General features: G+C 37.0%; 1 protein-coding gene across 2 annotated transcripts in view; it reads left to right on the top strand.

Annotated features, from left to right (window-relative positions):
• Positions 1 to 26,715, top strand: part of RAP1GDS1 (Rap1 GTPase-GDP dissociation stimulator 1) — a 90,964-nt gene that overhangs the window by 8,149 nt on the left and 56,100 nt on the right. For both annotated transcript variants that reach the window (XM_063422753.1, XM_063422752.1), the window contains exon 2: positions 23,815 to 23,922. In XM_063422753.1, coding sequence (XP_063278823.1) covers positions 23,815 to 23,922 — 108 coding nt within the window. The remainder of the gene's footprint in view (positions 1 to 23,814; positions 23,923 to 26,715) is intronic.

The raw sequence follows: 26,715 nt of genomic DNA, 5'->3' as shown, positions 1-26,715 counted from the left end.
TGAGAGAAAGAGGAACATGTACATAAGGTGTTGCTGGCAGGAATCAAGCAGGTTTGGGGGGCAAGAGGGTTGGCTTTTTTTTTTTAAGCTTTTGCAATGGAAATCCCATCACCCATTTACAGTAAGATAGTGCCTCAGTTGAATTAAAGATAGTAATCAATACATTTATGTGCAGTAGTGCCCAAAGTACAGTGTATACTTTCCAGGCGAAGGCCACATAGGTCTATCTAATGTTACAATGTATTTATTAAATTATTTTCTAGTTTGCCTAATAATCTTTTTTTACTCTTTGTACTCTCTTTTCACAGCTTTCCTATTCCTTCAGACTTTATTTTAATGCCCAGTTTTCTACGTCATCTTCTTCCAGTTACCTATTCTTTTCCATCTTCCCTTCCATCTCACATTCTCTCCTCATCAGGTTTTTTCTTTATTAGTTAAATACCTGACAGCTTCTTTTACCATATACCCTTTTCGCAATCTTTATTGGGGAAACAATCACAAAACTGGTGCTTAGTTTTGTAATTTCAAGAGCTTTGAAGTGGTTTAAGTTTGGGGTTTTTTTATGTTCTTTTCTTTGGTTAAATGTCAAGTTATTTACAACCAGCTTAAAATCATGCTTCAGTTCTGCCTAATGTACAATAGGGGACAATATATGAAAGAATGTGTCTTGTAGAAAAGAAATTGTACAGAGTTGAGGCCTATTTGTGTAAATGCTATTTATACAGCGTTCTTATACCCCCACAAAGCCCACACTGAGCACCACTGGAGTCTTTGGGCTCCTGCTTTTTTGATTTGGCTGTGCTACAGCTTAAACTGTCCTGTTTTGTTGAAAACATGTAAAATGGCATGGGTCACCCCACTCTTCCATGGCATAGTAGTATTGGCTCCCCAGTTTATGCATTTGGGGAAGGAATGCAGACAGGACTGATTTGAACCATCAGAAGCACTTTTAACATGTCTTCTATTCTTAGATATGGTGCTATACTAATACATAGCCTCTGAAGTAACTTGCTAAATGAAGAAAGAGCTGTATTTGATGATAGAGAAAATGATTTCGTCAACTTGATTTTTCTTTCAAAATGACGGAATTATGTCGTTTATGTAATTTGTTATATCAAAGAAAAAAACAATTTAACATGGAGATCATCATGTTAGAACATCCTCCTGTAAAAGGAACAGTAAGCACTGTGCCATAAGCTATTAATTTACATACTGTGACCTTTGTTCTGTCTTGCAGCAGCATAGAGAAAAAGGAAATACTACATTTTCAGAATGAAATTCACTTTGTAGACATTAGGTGATGGCTTTTGATGCTTTCTGATATTCCCAGAAAATGTTATGAATTTCTCTTTGCAAGACTTTTATACATTATGCTTCTAATCACGCATATGTTAGTCTGGACGCTTCCTTCTGCGAAGGCAAGAGTGGTAGAAACAAACAAAAAGCAATTCAGTAGATTTCTTTTGAATGCAACTTCATCCCAGACACGATCTGAAGTGTTTGCTGATGTTTATGAAGGTCGTAACTTCTCCCTTTACAAGGTATCACAGTTCTTCTTTCTGCTGTTTAGAACAAGGTAGAATTTGAGACTTCTCACGCAGTCTCTGGAAGAAACTGGTAGAGTTCTCTTATGAACATAAAATTTGAGTTCAGTGCATGCACCCAGCTCAAAACAGATGGCTGGAGAGAGAAATGCCCTACATAATGCAGCACTTCAGTTAAGTGAGGCGTGGCCTGTTTCATGTTTTCTTTTTTTTCTTTAAATTGATATTAAATAGGCTTTCTGATAAAAAGCAACAGCTGTGGACTACTGGATTGTTTTTAGCCTACTTTTAGCTCTTCTGCTTCTGAACAGTTTTCTGTACTTCAGTGATCACAATAGTGAGGTATCTCTTGGAAGTGAGCATACCTAGCAACTATTTAAACTGCTTCATTTCTAAAATCAGAAGTTGTTATCAACTAAGTAGCATCTTTGGCTTTACATAAAGAAATTGCTGTATTTTTGAAAGCTAGTCAATGCGCACATTTAAAAAATAACTTAGTTTTGGCAGGTTTTTTGAAACACGAGACTTTTCTGCTTGACCTTTTTTATTTTTAAAAAAATATATAGATGAGCCTCATATGTTTTTCCCATCAGTTTATTTTTTACAATCTGAAATGTGCTGAGAAGCCTGCTTCCAGATTAAGATTAGACTCTCTTTTGGCAGAGATGTAAATCTGAGATCAAAAAGTACATATCAAACTTGAAAACTCATAAATTCTTGCAAGCCCCTAATTTTTAAATTTCTTTTAGCTCTCTGACTTCTTGCAAAAGCCGTTTTATAACAAAAAGGCCTCTTCTGAGTTTGGTCACAGTTTGGAATAAAAATATTTATGTTTTCACAATATGTGTTTTAACACTCGTCAGCATCTCAAAGAACAAGGAGAATGGGGCTTTGATGTCCACTGTGGTGTTGTGTTTATGTAACACATTCTGTACCACTTGGGCTTTGATTGTGTAGCATGTGTTGGAGTTGGACTTTGGTTACGTTCTAACTTTCCAAGGCCCTGTTCAAGTTTAGATGCCCAGTTCTGCTTGTTTAGGTGAGCATACCATTCTATTCTGTATCTGAGGAACAAATTTATTCCCAGAATTCAGCGTATCATCTGAATCTTTTCATTCTAGATGTTTCTGCCGCTTCATCTAATGTAATGTAAGGCCGTCAGACAAAGAAGTGTGGTTGCTTTGACATGAAAGATCTGCATACTCAACACAGAGAGGCATTGAAGCATTAATTGAATGAAAGTAAAACTTATATTCAGTGCTGAGACATGACTTCTTTAAATTGATTACAGAAAACTCTTGTCAGAGAAATGACAGGTTTACATGTGTGTTGTAGGCTTACGTGACGCTGTACTGCAATGCCTTAAATGACCTGGTTGCAGAGCATTTAGAAAAGGTAATCTGTTTAAACCAGCTTTGCTGCTGAAACCTCTGTGTAGTCAGATTATAGCCTCACTTCCCCATTGCCCTGTATTATGCATAAAGAGACTGCAGATTTGATTTAAGATGGTATTTGGGCCCAAATTGTAGCTTTCATATTCTGCCTGAGCATGTATGACTGTAGGATAATGGGTAAAGTGATGCATAATAAAATGATGTCCATAGTTCCTTCATATTTGAGATGGCTTGTCAAATTTTCATGTTTAAATACTCATCATGGCTTAGTAGAATTAATGACTTCATGATCTACAGACAGAGTTTTTTTGCAGTGACTCGCATGTGTAGAAGCCAGAAAAAGTTGCAGATGTTTAGTGCACTGGAGAATTTGTGGCACAGGAGAATTAGTTGTATTCTCAAGTGACAAGTCAGTGCAGTGTATCATGTTGTCAGATAAAGATGAGAAAATCTGACTTCTCATGTATTGGAGAGAAAATATAGACGTGCCAGCAAAGGGTGGCAATCAGTTGCTGAAAGGGTAAGAGAACTCAACTCTGTCTTAAAAAAAAAAGTCTTCTGAAGAGGTATCTATAAACATTAATTCATGTAAATAACCTTTTAATTGCAAGAGTGAAAATATTGTTTAATTGCACAAAAAGTGAGGCAGGTAAATAAAACCAAACTTAGATTTAGCCTCTTCACATCTGTTTCTTTAAAAAAGGGGGAACAACAAGACAAGATAGTGGTCTGTAAAAAGTTGTCTTTCTTTCTACTCCTGTTCTCATGCAGGATTTAAAGTTAACATATTGCGAAAGGTTGTGATTGACCCAGATGGGAAAATAGGAATTAAGTGAAAACAAGATTTTTACTTTGAACTCTGAAATGTGAAAGTAAACAATTAACATAACAAATGAAAGGCAGGCCATGCAAAAGAAATACTGGTTTGAAACATATGAAAACACTTGTTCCTAAAATGCGGTTTTCTAGTGTGACATTGCATCATTAATAGATGTTTCAAGTTGCAAAATGTGTCAAAATGACAGCTAGAGGTTAATGCAGCATTTTCAAAGGCCTGTGTTCAGACCAAAAGTCCTTATTCACTTCAAAATATAAAGTTTCTAGGTATTATTTCATTGTGTATGCATCACCTCCTAACAGTTAATAAGCTATGAGGTTCCTAACTGCTTGCTTTAATAGGAATGTGGAGAGTTAATATACTTTTGCAGCTCTACTAGTAAACAGTTCACAAAACAGCCTCTGTGGTACTTATGTTCCATTTGTGTCATGTGTACTGTCATCTCACAAATTCTGAGGGTTTTTTTTAAAACTCAAATTCACATTTTTAATGCATTCTTTTTCTCTTCAAAGATATAAATAATTAATAATCTTTCTTGAATATTAAAATATTATATTAGAAATCAAGCCCCATTCAAACTCCTTTTATTTTGCCATTACAACTGTAGGTTGCAGTGAAAGGTAGTCCGTCTTCCCTGTTCTTCAAGGTTGTGCTTAGACCATTCTGGAGTAATATGAAGGACCTTACCAAGTCAAGCTAATTTTACATCATAGTCACCAAGCTGCTTTTTCCTAGTAATAAGACTGAGCTTGCATAGTATTTCACAATCACATTCTATCTTTGTATATATGAGAATTCAAGCATTACCAAAACTGCATACACTGTTGAGTAAATATCGTAATAAATGAATCATAATAAAAATCTCATACTAAAAATTAGCATATCGTTAGCAAGTGAAATGAAATCATTTTAGATGTAAAAGGAGTACTTTTTACTTCTGTTTGAGACCTTTTCTTCATGAGCCCCAAACTGCTACCCATTTTGTAGAGCAAAAGAGTTCTTAACCTGTTTGGAAAGAAAAGGAAAAGGTTTATTATATGCAAGTTAGACAGCAGGAATAGTCAGATGAGGAATTTTCCCATCTATGCTCTGCTAATTTTTAGAAGGACCAAACACTTACATTTATGACACAGCAAGACTTAGGCATATCTGTATATCCTACCTGGAGACACTGTGGTAAAAGCAGTGAAAGTATTTTGAGATTAAATTTGAAACAGGTTCATGGAGTCATAGAAGAAATACGGAACCATAATTTGGAAGGATTTTGAGGCAGTTGACTCAGGTCAGCTATGAATTGGTACAGCTACTGCTTGAAGCCTCTGTAGTTTCTATAACATGCCTTCAGGTAGTTTCAGGCTTCCTCCTTAACCTCCTCTTTGCCAGACTAAAGAGGCCCGCAAGCTTTTACACATGGGAACATGACCATTTTGATAATTCTGCCCAGTTTTTCAGTGTCCTTGATCTGAGACATCCAAAACCAGACATAGAATTGTGGGACATACAAATCCTTGCAGGCATCAAGCAGGGCCTCAATGTGCTGGTCATGCTCCTAATGTAACCAATGTACAGTCTGCTTTGTTTACTTGAGGGAACAGGCTGCTGCCTCATGTTTTACTTGGCATCCCCTGTAACCCCTGGGTCTTTACAACAGTGTGTTCCCAGCCTGCACTGGTGCTTGGGGTTATTCTGCCATAGCTGCAGAACTTGACTCTTACCCCTGTTGAACTTCAGGAGACTTCTGTTGATCCAGTCCCCAGGTTTCTGGACAGTGCCTCTGAACTCCGGTATGCCAGCTGTTCCTCCCAGTTCAGTGTTGCTTGCAAGGATTACAAATGTGTATCTGCCTTTAGGCTATAGTGGTTTCAAGCACAAACTGCGTACTCAAAATCTGCTGTTCAGCCAGTCTGAATAGGGCGGGCAGATGTATGTTTGAATTCTTGATAATATGTAAAGCGATGGTGAACCCTTCATAACTGTGACACAAGGAAAATTAAACTTTATTATCTACAAAACACAAAAACTATTTATTTATTAAGGGTAGTTAAAGTCCTTCTACTTAAAAAATTGCCTAGGAGTATTAGTTGGTTACTATGACAAGTAACTGTGCCTTTTACTGACCAGTTAAAAGTAAACACAAGTTACTGCAAGTTAATGCAAGTGGATAGAGGATGGCAAACCTTCATCTGTACACACTCAACAGACTTGATTCTGCAGAATCACACTGGGGATGAAAGATGGATTATCCAGTCTCACCTAAATTGGACTTCAGCTCTTTCTGTGCTACATTACTTATTTAGCTGATGAGAAATGTCTTCAGATTGACTTGCAGCAGCAATTAATGGGAAACCAATGGGTCCAGATCTCCCCAGTCATTCTCATGAAAGCCCTACTGAGCTACATGTTGTTGATGTAATCTTCTTGGATTTCAGCACAGCTTTCAGTGCTGTTATTATGATTCCATGACATGACCATATTCCTTTCCAGCTAAGCAGGGGAGAGTGCATACCTTGAGCCTTCTCTGACATGAGATATGATGGGCCAGAACAGGTACTTACAAGCTCTCCTGAGTCCCACACTTTAGTCATATCCACAGTCTATCTGTCATGGGCCATAGCTGTATTAATTAGAGAGGTAAAAGCCTCTACCCAAATTAGGTTCATTTATCCCAACACATTGTGGTTTTACTTGTGTAATATTACTAATTTATTTTTTTTAGCTTCACTAATAAATTTTTGGCAACCTGGAGGAAAAGGAGGCTTTTCCAAGATGGATGAACCTCTCCTTGCAAGCTACTTGGTAGCATCTTCCAGTTTTTATCCTTCTAGAGCACCTTTAGTGTTGATCTGTAGGACAATCAAACATTCTGCTCAACTAGATCAGAGGATAGTTCCTTTTGACGGAGTCATTTAATACTTCTCTAGTGGGACATAACTGGACTGTTTTGCAAGAGATTATCACAGAAGGCAAACTTCCATATAAAAGGGTGGTGATGACCAGATGTGTTTCCCAGGATATTTTAAATTTTTTATCACTAGTAGTTTTTAGTTCCCTCTCGCTGGGCTTTCCTGTACCCTTTTCTGTGAAGGAGTGTGACTCTGGTTACACGTAAAATTGCTGATGTAGAGTGGGGGAGTGCTTAGTCTGAGAACGTCTGATACCTGGATGAGATATGGAAGGAGCTAAGCATGTCCTTGTGCTGGATTTATAGCAGATTTCAAATTATCAACAGTAGCCAAACTACTGTTCATTGTGCCCAGCTGCTTGGTTCAAACAGACCTGAGGAAGGAGAAAGACATTTTATATCTTGTTCTTATAGCTGATTTATCAATCTTTCTGATAAATACTGCTTTAAGGATCAGTTGCTTACTGCATTAATTGATAACATTCAGTAACATTCCATATGGTGCTTTTATGTGTTAATAAAATGGATGGGAAGTGTATTTCATCTGCTAATGTTCTTTTAAGTTTTTATTCTTATGTGCAGCTTTGGGAGTGAATAGGATATGGCCAGCAAGAAAGCTGCTTTGCACTGTGCCTGCTGATACAGAAACATCCTTTTCTTTTATTAATTTCATTAAAATATCAACATATCTACAGTAGTTAAAATTGACAATGGCTTTTGATGTGTATATAATCCACACATTACTCCATGTAATGACACTAAGCTTTATCCCCTGAAGTATGACAACTTCTGAACTATTGTTTTCTCTACTTCCCCTTTCTTCTACTTTCAAAGGAATTATAATAGTGAACAAAAAGTTTCAGGAGAAAGAAAACAATCATAAAACTTACTAGGAGAGAGATTCTTTCCTCAACTATGGTCCCTTTGTGGCTGGCATCTGTGGGAGTTATATATGCTGAACAAGAGGAATTTCTTTTTGGTGTAAACACTATAAACAGAGGGTATAGAAAGGACTGTGCTGTTCCTTAGTGTTGGTGCAAGATGCAAATGGAGGCTAGCCTAGGGCACGTTGATGAAGTTTTTCAGATTATTGATATACCATTGCAAAGATTTTTAGTGCCTCTTGACTATTTTTAGTGCCTCTTGACCAGTCCATAAATAAGTGTACTCAGTTATGCCAAAGGCTGCAACATCCTTGTTACATGCAGAAGCTGGTCACGAATTGCCTCAAAAATCATGCTGGATTTTGACTTCTGTTCTTTGTGTTTTCCTTCTGAAGTATCACTGCTTCTTTTGTTCCTATTGGCAAAAGGACTGGCTGCTGATCAGTAGCTCAGTCCTCCTAGGAGCCTGTATAAAATAAATACCATGAATATCCTGGAGCACTGCAGTGGCAGTTTCTCTATAGATGCCTGGTTAGGGGCAGACTGCATTTTGCATATGCTCTGAATTTTAGGTGCTGGTTTCCAGTGTGGTATTCCAAAACCTGAGCCCAGAGTTCTGGCTGTGTAAATAAAAAGTGCTTGGAGAGTCCAGAATAGGATGAGCTACCAAGATCAGCAGGAAATCACCCTTAATTAATATGCATGCCATTTTCTGATCAGCATGATTTCTGCCTTAAGCTCAGGGCTTGAAATTATTTCTTAGAGCTGGATGCCTGCATGTTTTCTAAGAAAGTTAGAAAACTTTTTCTTTTCAAATGCAAATGAAGGAAGAGGCACACGTGGTTTACCACCTTTGCCTTCCTTGGGACAGGCACATGTTTATGCAGGAAAGAGCTCCAAAAGGCCAGGCTTTTCCTTTGCCTTGAAATTGAAGCTGTACCCTCAAACCGACCAGGATATAAGACCCAATAGTGATATGTGTTCATACTGTGTTAAATAAGGCATATTTTTAAAGGTGGAGAGTTTTAGTTCCAGCACATTTTTCTGTGACTACTCATTTGTTTTATGCAGTGACTGTTTAATATAGAATTACAGAATTGGTTGGGTTGGAAGGGACATCCAAGGTCATCTAGTTCCAAGTCCTCTGCCATGGGCAAGGACACTTTTCACTAGAACAGGCTGCTCAAGCCCCATCCAATACAAAATATGTATCAACAGAAAAAGTAAGAGGTGTTTCAGTCCTCACATGAAAAATACAAAAATCTGATTTGAGTATGTTTTGGAGAAATTTTGTTTAAATCCTTTCAGGTAGAGGATAGCGTTTGGTTTGTTTTCATCTTCACACAAATGTGCAAAAGGCACTTTCACATCTTTGCCATATGCTTTGTTGGATTTTTTCCCCTAGAATTCCTCTATTGCCTGTGTGTACAGGCTACATTGGAAGCAGGGTCTAGAAGAGCCATACTCTTGGAGATAGCAATAAGAGTAGTATATGAACTTGCTTAATAAGCTGCTTGAGACAACTAATAGAGTTCTGGATTTGGGCTCAAGCTAAATGCATGTGGAACTTAAAAGGAGAAAACGTGATATTTCTCCAGAATATAGTGTCTGGTAAGAGTCCATGGGAGGTAGGCTTCCTACAGTCATCTCTGCATATAAACTTGATTTTTTTCCCTTCCCTGTGATTTAAGGATCAGTCAAAATCTTCATGGTCATCAGAGGGATAAACATCTCTGAGAGTACTGTGGGCATTCTTCATTTGGGGACACAGCATGTGCAGCTGTATCGAGTTGACACAGATCCTTGCATCCCTTGTGAAATGTATCCCAAGGACTTGTTTGTACTTCCCATCTGCCCTTCATCCTTGAGACCTGCAGACTGTGTGCAGAACCTGACCCTTTCAGTTTCTGTCAGTATGACTCTTTACTAAGTCTGTAAGATGGTTATTAAGCAGTGAAAGCAAAGGACTTCTCCACTTTGCACACAGTCAGATCCTTGCTTGTGGGGGAAGCAAATGACTTGCAATTTAGTCTAGTGTGTGGCATTTTGCAGAAATTTTTTGTCTTTAAAAGATACATTTCTTTTTGAAAAGGAAAGAAGTTTTGCTTGTCTTTTTATTGAGCGTCCTGTAAATATGTATCTCTTGAGAGCATTTCACTTGTTTTTGGGATGTTGCCCAAACACAGTTGATTGAATGGGGGATTAATAGTTTAATTAAGAGTCCTGAGATTTAAGACATGGAAAGTAGCCCTTTCTTTCAGAGATTTTTTTTCCCCCTGATTTGTGCTGTCAGATTTTCTCTCTCCAAAACCATATTTTCAGTGCATACCTATTACATCATCTGACTCATTCAAATGTTCATCACAGTTTTTTGAAGTAATACTCGAGGACTGTAACATGCAGATTGTCATTTACCCATCTGTGCCCATGCACTGTAATGTGCTGCCTCAGAACATCAGTATTGTATTTACTGCATTGTCACTCTTGTATGAGTTTTACTAAATAAAGCGCTTAAAGGCTGTACAGAGGTTAATGATCACTTGTAACCACAGCAGTCCTGCAGAATACTAGTGGGTTTTGTGGAAATCTTTATTTAAAATAGGGTTATATTGATCAGTTTGTGCACCATTTTAATTTTGCCATCTGATTCTGCAGTTTTATGTCAGTCTTACATGAAGACTCAGTTGAATCCTTTTCCTTTAGAGAGGATCTGAGCTGATCCTATCACTGCAGTGTTTTTATCAATGCTCTACATCCTATGCATTCCTAGGTGAAAATAAGTAACTGCATTAATAGGCAACTATTTATCGCTAGAGGGATTAATCACAGATTTCTGCTAATCTTAGTAATACCAGGTTTAAAGCCATACATGATATCTATAAAAGCAAACAAAAAACTCTAGAGTACATTTTGGCCTTAAAGGCTTATGGACGAGTGATGCTGACAATGTAGCCTTCAGTTTGAGATATGTGGGCACCACAATCTGCCTACAAAGTGCGTATTGTTGATTTCGGGCCATTATAGTAATTTTTGCTAAACTGCTAAATTGAAGGATTAGTGGCATTTCACCAGCCAAGAAGCAGGGATTTCCAAAACTGACTTAATTTCCTCTGTATACTTCACTGACATTAGAGAATACTAAGAGCCTTTTTCTCTAAGGCATGAAAGACTGTCACATTTCTATTGGTCCTTCTGTGGTCAAAGGGGATTTTTTAATTACAGGTCTTAAAAGTTGTGTGTTTAGGTGGAAAGGTGCATTTAATTTGATAGTCTTTACCTCTTGGATTTTCTCCTTGGGACAAAAATGCTTTGATGAAAGTAATATTAGGTAGGATAATACCGGCAAACAAGTACTTACAACCATAAGAGTGTTTAATTGTAAGACATTTGTAAATAAAAGGATTTAGAAGCAGTTATTAGATTTGCAACTAACCTATTTCTAAGAAATTTTCACTGAAAACCTAACAATAGCACAAATGGCGGGTCACTTCCATTAGGAACTTATTTGTACACACTCATCAAATTCAATCAGTGTATTTTCAGAGTTAAAAGCTTTCATGCATGGTTTGTAATTGTCATGCAGCTTGTAATTAAAAGTAGGGGCTTCCTGGGTAATTTTGGGGAAAAAGAAACAAAACCAAATTAATGCCAATTTTGAAGTCCTCTGAGAACAGCATAAATCACTATTAAGACTTTTTATCTAAGGAATATGTACCTTTTGCAACATCACTGTGAAGTCCCCCAGTCTGACAAGATGCACAGGCTGCAATTCAGCCTTCTGCTGAGATGGAGAACTGGGGGAAAACTGTATGTTTCCATAAAAAGATAGCTGCAGGGATGAGTGTAGTAGATCAGCTGCTTTGGGATATGTATCTTATCAAGAAGGAAAATGGAACTTGCAAGAGTGTTGTTGTATAACAAAATACTTTATGCCTTTTTAATTAGGACCTGCCAAGCTAATTTAATTGCTATCTTTAAATTTTTGTTTTATTTTATATTTATATTTCTATGTTAAATGTAAAAGAATAGAATACAAAATGACTTTTATAATTGTATCAGGGTAAATACTTACTTTCCTTGCTGCGATTTCATTGAACTGTAATTGTGTGAGCCCCCAGGCTTTTCAATATCTGGTATCTGTTCTGTGTTCATGTCAGAGAGGTTTCTCACAGAGCTGACTTGCAAAGGGGACTCTTTCAACACCAGACACTGTGGTAGCAGCTGCCACAGAGAAACTCAAGTTGATAGCTGGACCAGGAGAAAATGGGTTGCTAAAGTGTTCTGATCAGCCTTGAATTTAAAATGAGCTGCCTGAAGACCCAACAAACAAGACAGTTTCCTTGCCTGGAAAAGGACTGGAAAATTCAAGTTATTAACTTACAAAAATGTAAGATCTCAGACCAGGAGTACAAAAGCAGATTCCATAAATTATTTCAATAACATCTTCATTTAAGGTGCTAAGATACCTTTAAAAATATAGCAGTAAACAAAACAAAAATATACAACACAGAATATGTGTAGAAACATTGTTCTGTTATTGGATCTATAATAGTCTTACCTTAAATCTTCACAGCTTTTCCTAGATTAGTCTCTATTTTCCACTGCTCAGATCCGTTTTATTTTCTGTAGTAGATTGCTGTTTGGGTTCTAATCATATGTTATAGCTTTGAAGATTGGAGTAGCTAGTTTTAATTAAGTCCAAAGTAAAGAATTAAAAGCAAATGTCAAAGCCAAGATCTTACTGCTCAGATCCTTTCCAAAACTTCATTTGGTTGAATTGCCCACAATTTAATTAAAACACCAGTAAAAATACTCTATATTTTTACAGTTTTATTCCCTTTATTATCTCACTGTATGTCAGGACTTTAGAGTTTATGCAGATGTGTAAGACTGCTCAGTTACCCATCAATAAATAGTGACAGAATCAGACTCTTACCTATATAATGAGTGCTTATCCAACAGAGATTTAAGATAGAAATTGATTCCTTTAACTTACAGGTTTTATACTTGATTCAGCTAAAAGATGTTGAGGAATATGAATGAGGAGAAAGCATTACTAAACCACTCTTGTGGTTTAGTACTGAGACAGCATTCTTGTCTGACTGGATTTCTTGCATCTCAGACATCTGATCCTCGAGCTGAGAGTCTGGTGCACCATTCAGTGTTGTTTCACCTGTCCCTTTTGGCTCAGTGTTATGCAGAAGTGGATGACCAACCTTATCCCTCCAAGACTTGCAACATTTTGATTCCTCCCTGATAATTTGGCTATTACAATGGTTTTGGAAGGCAATAGAACAGGCCAGACAAATTCACTGTTATGTGTTAATGATTAACACATCCTCATCACATGGACTAATAGCTTCACACAAAAAATAAAGGCATTGATGGCATCACCTAATACAGCCTCCTGTGCCAAGCTGGGTAATTTTGAAGCTGGATCAGGTCACTCAGAAGGTGTTTTGTTTTTTAATGGAGGGTGGGGTTTTTATGGCAAACCAATTTTGATTTTCCAGTACAAATTTGAATATAAATTACAGTGTGACATTTATTTTTCTGTATTAAATACACATCTGTTATCACAATGTCAACAGAATAAATCTAGAACTGATTTTGGCACTATAAAATATACGGATAATGTACACTGACTCCATCTGCTGCTGAAGTCTCTCTCATTGCCCAGAGTGGTTCTTGGCATTCCTTTCCCTTTGAAGATTTTTTGTCAGTGAACATTTCTTTAACTTGCTGTCTACTGAGACTTCAGCTTCCTGTCCCCTGCTCCCATTCTGTTGGCTCTGAGCAGGTTGAGCATATTCTTACTATGTTTGCAGTTTTAGAAAAACCAGGCAGCAAGTTTTCACTTTTGCTTTGTATTTGCCTAATAAGGAACTGGGAGCAGCAGTAAACTGAACAATCCTAAATGCTAGAAAAAAAAACATATAACCCAAGCAACACCCCAAAGCAAAACCTCAGCAGTTTACTTTCAAGGTTAGTTTCGAGATTGCATATAAGTAAACTTGTTAGAACCTAGCCATCTGTATACTATTAGGTGCATATTTGACAAAAAAAAGGTAAATAAAAAAGCTGTTAAATGACTCTTGAACATTCAAACAGCTTAAAACCTCTTTGTGTGGTAATGTTGGCACAGCTCCTAAGTGACCAGATGGAATTTTATTAACAGCCAACAGGACAAGGGCTGAGATTTTGTTTCTCAACTTACTATTTTTGAAACGCTTGTTGAGGATGTGTCAGAAAGCTTGATGTACTTTCATACTACGCAAAATTACACATACACCTTCCCTTGATGCAAAGATGAAGGGTGCTTCAGAGATTGTAATTTCTGTAAGGTAGATGAGAAGAGAGTTATGAGGTATATGGTAATTTAGGTATCAGTGCTCTTTACTTAATTTCAGAAAGGTGTTTTAATATATAGAATTTGTGGTCATATTAAAAACAGAACTTGGGCTTTCTAATAAACAGACTTAAGGAATGTATTTTGTAAAAAAGAACAAAAATACCTAAGTATTAAGAGACTTGATTTTTGATATCAGTAACCACTGGTAATAGTGATGTCAGATTTCCATTTAAGGATTCTGTATTAAGACCATGCAAATTTATGTGACGACTCCTTTTCTGGCATCATCATGGATTCATTTGTTGTCAGTAAGAAATACCTGAAAACTGAGAATCTCCATTGTCTCCAGTAAACCACAGGATGACAATAAGTCCTACAGGGAGCAGCTGAGGGAAGTGAGGTTGTTCAGTCTGAAGGAAAGAATGCTTAGAGGAGATCATATCACTCTCTACAACTCTCTGAAAGGAGGTTGTAGCAAGGTGGGTGTTGGCCTCTTTTCCCAAGTAACTGGGAAAAGGAAATGACCTCAAGTTGTTCTGGGGAGGCTCAGGTTGGATATTGGGGAAAATTTCTTCACTGAAAGCAGGAAAAGGCTCCCGAGAGGAGTGGTAAAGTCACCATCACTCGAAGTGTTCAAAAGCTGAGTAGATGTGGCGCTTTTCAATATGGTTCAATGAACATGGTGGTGTTCAGTCAAAGGGTAGAGTCAAACATCTTGGAGGTGTTCTTCAGCCTTTAGGAGCCCGTGATTCTGTGACCTTCAAAGCATAAAAGAAAAGAAACAAAATCTGTAACACTCTGTGGACTCATGGGTCTATCTATTCCTTTCAGGTGCTTCCTTTCCATATTTAAGGTTTTCAGGGAACTCGTGATAGCTAGAAAAAGCTCTGTAGTCAGAGATTAGTATTTCATAACATCTGACAGAACACTGATGTGATGTACAATTAGAGCTAGCAGTACCGATTTTGAACCTGGGTATCATACCCAGCCAAAATTCTCACTGTTTCTAGTGAAAGATTGCCTGAGGGCTTTATACAGAATGAAACCCTGATTTGTTCAGTAACAAGCTGGTATAAGTACAGTTATGAGAGATACTGCACCGTGTACTTGTACAGTTGGTATGGAATTACTTGCAGAGGGTAGGCCAAAGACCAGAACCAGAGCTTGTTGAAGTTCTGGAACTTTGTATTACCAGGTTTCTATTTGTTTGTTTGTTTGTTTTATTGTCAGACTCAGTAAGAAAAAATAATTCTAACTTGTTCATCAAAAAAGCTAACAGTAGAGTAAGCTGGTTAAATTGATTAGGAATGTATACTTCAAGTCTAAATTGTTGTCCTGCATTGTAACATCCTATAAAAGTCCACCCTGACTAACTTGTAGCATTATGTGTGTGTTATTTTGCTGGTTAATAAGCCATAGTTTGTATAGAACTTGGGAAAAGTACAGAGGATTTGCAGTCTCATTAAATTATGCCACAAAATAAATCAGTGTTCTATATAGTAAGGGAAAAAATTAAACAAAAACTTCAAAAGCTCTTTAGCAAAGTGGAAAGTGTTTTCCTCTTATTTATTTGTGTAATGTCTAGGTAGGCATTTGTAGTCAGCTAATTTGAGTCACATTAGGATCAAGACTTTACTAGCAGGTACAGTAAGAAAAGGTTAGACACAGTAGTGTAGACAAAGGTCATCTCAGAGAAAAGATAAAGCTGAAAAAGCTTAATACGTTTCATTTTAAATGAGCTGTTTCTACACTGGACTGTTTCAGTAGTTTAATTTTTTTCTGTTTGTTTCCTAGCACCTGTTCTCTGTTCTTGCTGTCGTGACTTGAGAAAGTAACTGTTGCTTGCTAGATTAAAAGCTCTTCAGGCAGAAATCATCTGGAGGGGCAGAAAAGGAAAAGAAAGAAGGCAAAAGAACATAATAAACCACCTAAAATAAATCAAAAAAGAGCCAGTAGAGAGATGCAAGCCCTGCTGGCTGCATGTGTGTGTGTGCGTGTGCATAGATGCATACAGACATGGGGCGTGTCTCTTCTATACTGCTCCACATGGTTATATGTAGTACAGCATTGTAGGGAATGACAGATTTGATTAGTATTAAGGTTACTCCTTTTTTTCCAAGATCCTGTTTCAGTCATTTACTGACTCTTCAGGAAGAGCTATATTCTATTCCAACTGTCTGCTTTAGGCTGTCCATTTTAATTTGCTTGATGAGTTTTTGCTTTAGCATGAGCAAGAAATGGGTTTGGACTGTTGTCTAAAGTAACAGTAGTCATTTAAGATACTGGTTTGGTCCTTATGTTTTTTTCCCCACTAATTTTTTTTCATTCTGTGCATAGGGTGGACAGTAATCTGGAATAATCTGATGAAGGAGACCTTGCCTTGCCTTTTAAGTTGCAATACGTTGAAGCCATGTCATAAACTGAGGAAGGGTGGACATGTATAGAGAAGCATTTACAGTTGAATATTCCCACAAAGAACTGTATCCGCTTCTGCATGTGCTGCCTGACACTTTCCTGATGCCTGCCCATGACATGTGCTCTGCTTTATAAAAGTGCTGAGTGCAATCTGTACCTGCATCAGAAGACTCCTGAAGAATCCAGAGTCTGCAGTAATTCTGAAAATCTCATGTTGAAAACACCACTTCCCACACCCTAAATTTCCAGTTCTCCCAATCACTTACACAGTGCATTGCTTCCCTTGTACTTCATAAACACCTTCTGAAAGCAAGCACACCGTGAAGCATGATGACATAATGTAATGATAGTAACTTTTTTTTCAATTACCAGTGGGAAAGGAAATGATCCTTCATCTTTTAGTACTATCTGGTAAATAAAAGGAGAACCACTTGCCAAGAAGGAGGATATGAAAAGACACTCAGCTGTTCTTTGACAGAACATTTGTCCTTAAAGAGAGAGGTGTCCCTTGGATAAAACAGTATTCTTCATGTGTACATCTTGGCACGCACTGTATTGTATGGTAAATATTTCACATGGTGAAATATATGTGGGTTGATTTAATTCTGGAACTTCGTGTGTTTAAAACCATTTTTATATTATGACTCAGTAAAGAGCAGGTAGCTGGAGAAAAAAAAAGCTATATGAAAATATGATGTGCAAATACAAATGCAGTCTTGTTAATTAGATTGTAGTTCTTTACAGATTGGTAGCCATCTTGATGGTTTTTTAAACTACTGCTAGTAATAGAGTACCGGAAAAGTTTTTTCCATAAACTGAGAACCAAATTATTTGAAATACTTTTTCTATCATTAGCTGATTTTTAAATGAAATTTATCCACTACAGACTCTGTTTATCAAGCAATTTTCTATTAAATGAAAAAAATCTATTTCGTTCTTCTTCTAGGACTAGTTTTAAGCAAAATCTTTTAGGGCTTTTTGTAAAGCAGTAGAATTATGTTGATTCCACTGACTTTTGATCAGTTTCTTTGCACCTTAAGATAATTCCAGATCTGCAGTGTTTAATTACGAAATATAAAGATACCTAAAGCTATATTTTTTCCTAGGAAAGAGACAAAAATCTTCCAAGGTTCTGCAAAATCTTCTGAAATGTCATTCTTATAGTCTAGCCTTTGGAAGGCAAGCCATGATTTAAGTAATAGAGGATCATTCATGTGCAGAAGCCAATTACATCAGCTACAGATCAATATACCTTGGCATAGTGTAAATGTTTTTTATATTAGAATCTATTGTTAATCTGTGACTACAGTAAAAATAATATATGAAATTATTTTCAAAGATATCAAATGTTCTCCAGAGGGAGAAACAAACAAAAATTACATTGGCAAGAGATTCAAAGTGTACTTACTGCTGCTGGATGCCACTTTTTTTTGGTTTCTATCCTGATTTTGAGTACAGATTGACTAAGTAGCTGTTGGTGTGTATAGGCTGAACCTGATAATTACAAAAACTAATTAGGTAGCTTAGTGCTCAGGTGACAGTGAGTCATGGCGTGTCAGTATTTTCAGGTAATAAAAATGAAGCCCCATGTCACAAGAACAGATGCAGAAGCAAGTGGATAAATTAAAGAGTAACAAGTCTCTAAGACCAGATGGCATATATCTAAGATTCAGAAAGTGTTTAAGAATGAAACAGCTGAAGTGCTGTCAAAAATAGACACTCTCATTGAAATTAGTTACTATGCTAGAAAAGTAGAGCAAATGCACCTAAGTAAAAGACAGGTTGCAGAAGGAGCCCTGCAGTTAATGATCGATCACTATATCCCTGGAATTAGAAAATCTGTTGGGAAAAAAAAATTAATCCACCTCAGTGAACATGGTAGGAAATAAGCAGGGCTTCTTTTTTTAAAAAAAAGTTCTTTCCTGGTTAAGATGTTGGTCTTGTCTGTCTGTACCAGGTCTTCTGCCATTACTAATCCAAAACTAATTCTTCACTGCTGCCCTCTGACAGCATATACATACCTCCTGATTAGATGCCAGGTTTAAAAATCTCCTGGATGGGCTAGGAGCAAGGAGTTGTCTCTAATGATGGGTTTGGGTGGTTTGGCAGAAAATACTCTACACTTGGGAGCGCTTGAGGGCAGCTGCTACAAAGAAAGGAGGGCATGGAGTATTTTTTGGCAATGGGCTGAATGTAAGAACAAGATTCTTCTCTCCTCAATAAACTCTGTATTTGGAATATTTTGCATGTCGATGTGAACATTTGTATGGGACTAGGTATCTTCTGAAGAATTACACAAGAGGATGTGTCTCGGTTTATATAGGTACCAGAAGGACTCATGCTGTACATTTCTGCAAGCTTATTCAATGTCCTGAGAGCTAAAGGGCTCTCATAATTTTGCACTACTCTTCTGTTTTCTTTGGGGAAGTGGCTGGCATCTTTGGGGAAGTCGTTAAAAAGCAAAATTGTGCTACGGATCTCACCAGACGCGGGGCTTTGTAAAAGATGTAATTCAGGTCAAATATATAAATCTCACCCAAATGGATTACGTGTCTGATCTTTGTGTCAGGTTCTTGAATAATATCACATCAGAATATACTTTTTATCAAAAACAACTGTGGTGAGCCTGAGGTGGATTGCCCCTATGGGCTTAGTTTGGACTGAAATTCTAGTAAGGTCAAGTCCGTACAAGAAAGTGAAGTAGTTTCTGCAGTCTAACCCATGTGCATGTACACTCTTGCCATTTTATGGATCTCCTATACAAGGAGATCCATAAAATGGCATAATTCCATCTGCTCAGTTTGATGTCTCATTGTTTCCTGAGAGGCAGTGGAACAGACTCAAAAGGCTCTGGTATTAATACAGCCACCATCCCTGTAATAGCAGAACTGCTCTAACTTCTTTTTTTATCTGATCAGCGTGTTTCAGTGTGCCCCATTTCAATATCTATTCATTTTGAACTCCTTACCTGCTAAGTTGCATGTATAATGCAATAGTGTGTTTAATAATAACATGTCTACATCTACCAAGTGTCAATCAAAAGATACAGTCAGTGTTAATGATATGTTCAAAATCCTCATTTTGTACAGAAAATATACTGGATAAAATGTTACAAGATACATGAAAAACAAACAGTCCAGACAAAAGCTGACCATTAGTACCCTTGAAATACTTAGCTAAGACGTTCTAAATACTTTATTAACATCAGTCTTGGAACAGGGCTTTTCCTGTGATTTGGGTGAAGATTTTGTGGACTCAGAGCAAAATTGGCAAGTTGGTTCTTATCCTCAGAAGCTACTAAAAAGGCTTTTGGGTACCTTTTCAAACTTTTTGCAGTCTTAACCAGCACTCCTGTGGCCTTGACCCTAAATAAGGTTGATCAACTACCAAATTTTTACTGGATGAAAGAACATTTCTTTTGTATAAAATAAGTCAGTGACTGCAAATAGGAATGAGTCACAGAAAAGCTCTTAGAAAAAAGAGTATAGTGAAGTGAGATGGAATATTGAAACATTCACTGCTGTTAGGTTCTGATTAATTCTCTCTATAAAAATGCCTGCACAAGAAATAGCAAAAGGTTGCAAGAGATAGTAGTACTGTGCTACCAAAAAAAAAAAAAGTGGGCAATCAAAGTGTTTAAACGGCCTCATTTTTTATGAGTGTTTGTGCAGGAGTAGTTATTGGGGAAAACAAAATGTAGCTGTAGGTGGAATGGGCCAGACAGGTCTGACAGCTCTTGGCAAGACTCCACTTGTTAACTTACCAGTTTGTAACATCAGGATAAGTAGGATTAAGGTGTGTGGGATTCAGAGCTTTTTGTCCAGATAACAGTAAGCCAGATATGAGAGACTCCCTCTGCTTAGGGTCATCAACAAAATAGTTGATACTTTTGTTAAACTTCAGACTTCATACCACACATACTCACAACATGATACCACATTGTTGACCAACTGTACCACAGGGAACATGACTAGCCAATTTTTACCTCTACTGTCCTAATCTTGCTCCCTTGGATCTTCCTAATGTGAGCTTCACATGACTTGTATGTTGACACACAATGTACCAACTCACATTTCTCTGATACTCAGCCAAAAAGATTCCTTATATTGCTTTTATTTGATGGGCTTTTATTGCTGAGAGTCTGATCAGCCCATTCAGCAACAAGCCTGTTGGAAACAGCTTCTTTAGAAGAAGAGGAAGAGACACAGAAGTAAGCAGGAGATGATCACAAGAAAACAACAGGGGGTTTGTACCTGGAAAAGAAGCATTTGCAGCTTCTTCCCTAAACGGGTTTAAGGCAACTGTGAAACGGAGGAGTGGGAAGCCTTGTGTGATTATGTGGTGAGAGCCCTCTGGAGCACTACAGCTCTTCTCTCTGAATATCCCTGTCAGTGTCATCTCAGACTACAAGGGTTTGCTCTTTTCAGGATAACAAAAGAAAAAAGAATTAAAGATAGCAAAACTTCTGAATCTGTTGAAGATCTGTTTCCACATGTCCAAGATTCTGGGTTTCAAAAGTAACTGCGTCTTTCAAGGTATTAACTCATTTTAAAAACGAGATGGACTAGGACAGAAAGAGCTAAAGTAAACAAATAAGTTCTTGAAGAATGGTTTCTTACCTCTGTGCTCTTGGCCTTGTGACATTGTGTCAAGAGATCTGTTGTTTCTACTGTATTCCAATTATGTTTTCTTCTTTAGTACAGGGTGATTTAAGTGTCAAGCTGCAAGAAGTTTAGAGCTGTAGGTTTATTAGAAAATCAAGGATTACTGTAATTTATTTTAGAGGCATAATTTATGCGTATGGTTTCTAAATTAATCAATATTGTTACGTTATTTTAAAAATACAGCTTACAAGTAAACCTAGTGGAGGGGCAGTTTAGCAGACAGTGCAACATTGTTTCATAAGATATTTTAAAAGTAGTATGACCACAAGTACCATTGTCAAAAGTGCCCATTGATACGTGAAAATGTGTCTAAAGTTGCAGTTAGATGTCTGTGTATATCAGTGGAATGTGCACATGCTTGGTACCATGAAAAATTGAGTTCTTTGTCCTAGGAAATGAAATATTTGGATAGCCACACTTGAACAATTTTGTCCAAAATGCATAATTTTGCATATTATCTGTAATTGTGTAGTATTAAAATAGTGGACTTTCCCAGAAAAACTTTACATGGCACTGTGCAGTAAGGACTTGCAGGAAAATAGACTAGGTTGACTTCTGGCTTCATTGTGGGTTCTGATGTGGCATGAAGTGAAATAAATAACAAGTATTTCATGTAAAGCACTCTTTGCACAGAAAAATGAAATTATAAGTGGGATCTTGTGATTTATTGAGCACGAGTGAAGTTAAAGAGGCTGTAAGAGAGAAATAAAATCTGGTTGTGCTCTCTAACAATAGTCTACAAAATCTGGTGTGACACTGAATTTCTTATCTTTGCATTTTCTTCTTCCCCAGATTATGGGAACCCTTGTTGCTTTTCATATATATATATGTATATATATATTTATATAGTAGATTGAATCTTATTACTGTAAATGTTGGTATAGCTTCAAAATTAAGTGTCTGAATTTACAAGGAGATGAGATGCCTATAAGGAAGGAAAAGAATTAGTGCTATGTTAGCAGAAAACTTAAGAGAAGAATATGAGGAGGCAGATCAAGAAGGAATAAGAGGAGGTGGAGTGCATGCTATTAAACTGTAGTACTGGGGCTGGTCATTGAGTACCCTACACCTGTGTCTTTTGACAAATTCTAGTCGTATATCCTGAATAATGCGTTTAAGCAATGACACTTTGGAGTGCATGCTCAACTTCGCTGTTGGCTAAATGTGATTCAGGAAAATGCTGCAGTGGGCCTGCTGGAGAGTGATGCGAGTTTGAGGGGAAATAAAATATAGGGTTTTTTTCCCTGATAGCTTGTTCCAGAAGGCAACAGTTCAGCACAGTGAGGAGGTAGTAGGGAGGAAGGTTTTTAAGATCTTGAGAAACCACAACCAAATGTAGTTGCCCAAAAGGCTTTTGCAGAGTTGCCAGCATAGTGCTGGCTGTCTGCTTTTGGGAGTACTAACACTCCTGGCTATAGTATTGCTAAGTACATGTTCATTGCTGAATAGACAAAATGCCTGATCATAGAAGCATATCAACAATTTCATACATAAATACTGAGCACTTCAAAAAGTTAAGTATCTCACCTTTGTCTGTATGGAATGTTGAGCTACAAAAGCATATACTAATAAAAATTGGAGGTGGGACAACAGCCCAGGAGAAGCAGCTCCAGGAGGGAGGTTCCACCCTCTTCATAGGTTGCCCCCTGTGTCCACACTCTTTTCCTTTGCACCGTCCCATACATAGGCAAGTGAAGAGGAGGCAGAGCACAGCAGGTGCCAGCTCACCTGTCAAGAAGGCTTCCCATGCTGGTGGGAAAGCTCTAAGGCAGCACTGGATGCTAGTCAGGCTCAGAAGATACCTGTGATGCATTGAAAAGAAGCTGTACCTACGGCTTTGTCAGGCTTGGGTCAAGGCTCTTGATCAGCCACTGGGAACAGGAGACACTATTTAACATTTTTTGTTTTGAGTAATACTTTCTACTTGCTGTCAGAGTTGGCATGGAAACTGAATCAGCACTCGTTTTTAAAAGAATAGTCCATTCAGATGAGGTTAGTCATCAGTGGGCTTACCAGAGGCCCAGGCTGCAGCTGCCAGCACTTAAACCTTGCTCAAGAAGGGATAGAATCCTCAAAATGTTAACACTACTGTCATACTACCCCAACCTTTACTGGGCAAATAGGTGTCTTTTGAGAATGATGTGATCTCATTTGCATTTGGGTGGTGGGGTTTTTTTTTTTAGAGGGAAGAGTTAATTATCTGAGATCCACTACAGAACTTCCTTATTTCAAGAGGATGCCATCTGTTTTTAAGGATCAATTGAATTTAAAGAGTTAACACAATTCATATATACAATGATGCTTGTAACATTGTGGTGGAAAGTGGCATAATTCTTAAAAGGCTCTAAACTTAGCACTAGGCATCTTGAATAGTCAAGATGGAAGCCTACACAGCATGCAGAAATTGGCATTTTCAATTACTTTGCCTCTGTTGATGAAAAAGGTCACAAGATATGCTTATTTCTATTCTGTTTTATTTCCACACACAAGGGGGGAAGCAAAGAAATGGCTGCTGGTTTTCTGTAACCAAGGCTGAGAAGATACTGATGAATTGCTGTTCAGTGGCATTTTGTAAAGCACCTGCTGTGACATCCTGTGCTCAGATGAAAAATTATAAATATTATATATAATTTGAAAACTCTTAATTTCATCTATAACCTTTGACTCCTGGCTTTTTGTATCCTCGGAACACAGACCATGCATGTGTTTTTCATTGATACAGGAATTATTTACTTTACACTAAATATTCACATTTAAGACTATAGTGCTGTTACCAAATTGATGAGGACACATTTCTTTTTCTTGTGTGTTTATCAAACAGATAATTTAAGTGAAGCCCTGAAAAAGCTGAAGATAACATCCACTGACAGCACAGCAGATAGCTTGGAGGGATGCTTGGACTGTCTGCTTCAAGCTCTGGCACAAAACAGTAAGTTGTATGAACCTTTAAAATTTTAAACCATATGAGATCAGCAAACTAAAATGTGGCAGAAATACTGACTCAAGCAGTAGGCTGCTAGATTGACTCTATTTAGAGTTTTGGGGGGTTTTAACCCATAGGTCTGCAAAATTCCAGTAGCAATGAAGACAGGTAACAGTGACAGGTAAATGCCTGAACATTTGGAACAGCTGTAGTCCATTCCTTTTTCCAAGATGAAGTAGAACACTTACTTTTTATATTGATCATTCAAGAAAAAAAAAGAACAGAGATGGAGATATAAGCCTGATAAGATGAGGAAAAGGATAAGGGACCTGCTTGCTAATTCTCATTGAAAGAGCATAGTTTGCCATTTGTAGTGTATTTCTCCTCACACTTCCAATGACAGATTTCTTAATTCTAGGAGTTTCAATCAGCAGAACTAGGCTGGATATCCAAAGATGGTCCAAGTTTGATATGTAGTATGTAACAAAAATAGCATCATTATGGAACAAGATGTGATTTTCACCAAAAATTTAGAATGCTTGTCCCCACTTCCAGTAGACAGAAAGGTAAGTTTAATGAAGATGACAGTTTGTAAGACTTCTCTGAGTTTAACTTTTATAGTGCTTCAGATTGTAGCAGAAAAAAAATATGTGTACAATTTCAGGTTGAAAAACTTCTCAGGACAGGTACAAGCCATGATTATTTTTTTAATTTGAAAAAGGAGTCCTTTGGAAATATCCATACACTCAAAAGTTCAAGTTATTAATACATCTTGGCTTTTTTTACACATGGTGTTCTACAAATCAAAGCGTTTTGGATTAGTTAGTGTAAAATATTTGATGAGGTTTTTCATGACTGAATATAAGCATCATCCAGTTCAAGTCAAAAATGGATTATAGGAGTGTCTGCATTTGATAGTAGTCTGGTTTAAATTCTCACTATTTTAGAAGATTATCAGCCAGAAAGTGATAAAATCTTTAAGGTTTAGATCAACCTTTTTTGAAGGTGCTGGAATTATATTTTGAGAGTATATCCAATACTTAAATCCAACCTCCAATTGGATTTGTTTCCACTACTTTTAAGCCTAGTACTTAAACAATAAGTACTGAAAAGAAGATCATATGAAAAGTGACAGTTTAGTTGTGTAAATAACAAAGTTTGCTATTTTGCCTGCGAAGGTCACATAGCTGTGTCAGAGATCAAGTCTGGCAGATGCAAAATAATTTTAGTAATGCACAGCAAACTTACTAATACTTCCTTGCAACCAGGTGACTCTCTTCTGTCTCAATCTAGGGCTTTGCTCTTCCTTCCAAAATCTTTTCTCTTCTAGATTTGTAGCAAGCAGGTCAGATAAACAGATTATTAGGATTTTGACCTCTCTTTTTGGTGTAGTTCTAGAAAATTTATTTTCTCCACAATTTCCCATGCTCTTTGTGTGTAAGTCAGTGACATGGATATAGCCCTGCTGAGCTGCCCTGTGATGCATATCTCCACATATTTACATTTGCCGAAGATTGAGGGCAACTGAAATAATGAACTGAAAATTAGATGGGTCAGATAGAACAGGATTTTTAAACAGCTTGCTGGTAATTTAGAAACCAGTATATCAATTCTGTTTCAAGGGAACTGGATATTTCCATACCTAAGTTTTGCAAAGTCTCTTTGGACAGTGAGCTTAGTTCTCAAGGTCATCTAATGATTTGGGGAACAGACTTCTGGCTTGAGATAATTTTATGAGAGCAGCAGTACATTCAAAAGACTTCAGATATTGAGGTAAATTGCATATAATAGATTGATTCAACAAATAGATACAGAATCAGCTTTCTAAACACTTTCTCATAGCTCTCATCCATCCAATTAACATCTTAATATGGATTTGACTGATTGATTTTTGATTATAGTATATATTATATATATGATACCTAGTTATGAGAAACACACTGTACCTTTGTGTATAAATTATTACACAATAATGAGAAATTAAATTGTTTATGTGAAAGTACGTTAATTGTAATGCAGAAATAATTTAATGTTTCACAAATAGTTATTCAGCTCTTTTTTAGTATATTTACAAGTGTATGATTAAATTAATGAAGTATACTTTTATATTGTAGTTCAGTAAATCATCATATTAATGTGAGAGAAAAAAGTCATGCAAGGAATATTATTATTATTATTTTAAGAGAATTTTATAGGACTGTGATTTTGTTCGGAGTTCATGGTAGTATTGTAAATCACAGAAGTTAAAGTTTTATTCACTACTTTAAGACTTGGAGATAAAAATATTATTTTATCTTATATAAAATTTAGTACATTACTAATATGCTAATACAACCCACTCCCATCTACCGCCAGCCAAAATTGGTAGTTAAACTGAATGATACTAAAACAAATTGAGATTCTCAGTAAAAGACAACTTCAGTTTTGCATAGTGCATGTACACGTCAATGTTTTAGTGACCATTACACTGCTTTTAATTAGTATCTGCATGCAATGTAATTTTACGGCTGCTGCAGAATGTTAAATTCCCTAGTCTCTAAGAGTACAGTGAAAATCATAATTCCGTTTATTACTTTGTTTTCATTATGCTAAATTGTTCCTTTCTTCTCACATTTTCTACTGTATAGATAGAGATGACGAAGTTATGATGAATATCGTAATTTTTTATTTCTTTCTTTGTAATCTGCTGTGGTTTCTTTTGTTGTTCACTCTCCTCAAAACTGATCTGCTGATAATCCTAGACAGCTGTAATGACCTAGAACATGATAACTCCTGCCTGTCTTTAGGAGCTGTTCTGCC

Source organism: Prinia subflava, chromosome Z (assembly GCF_021018805.1).
Source record: "Prinia subflava isolate CZ2003 ecotype Zambia chromosome Z, Cam_Psub_1.2, whole genome shotgun sequence".
Lineage (NCBI taxonomy): Eukaryota > Metazoa > Chordata > Aves > Passeriformes > Cisticolidae > Prinia > Prinia subflava.
Note: the sequence above shows the minus strand (reverse complement) of the source record. Positions and strands in the feature narration are given on the sequence as shown.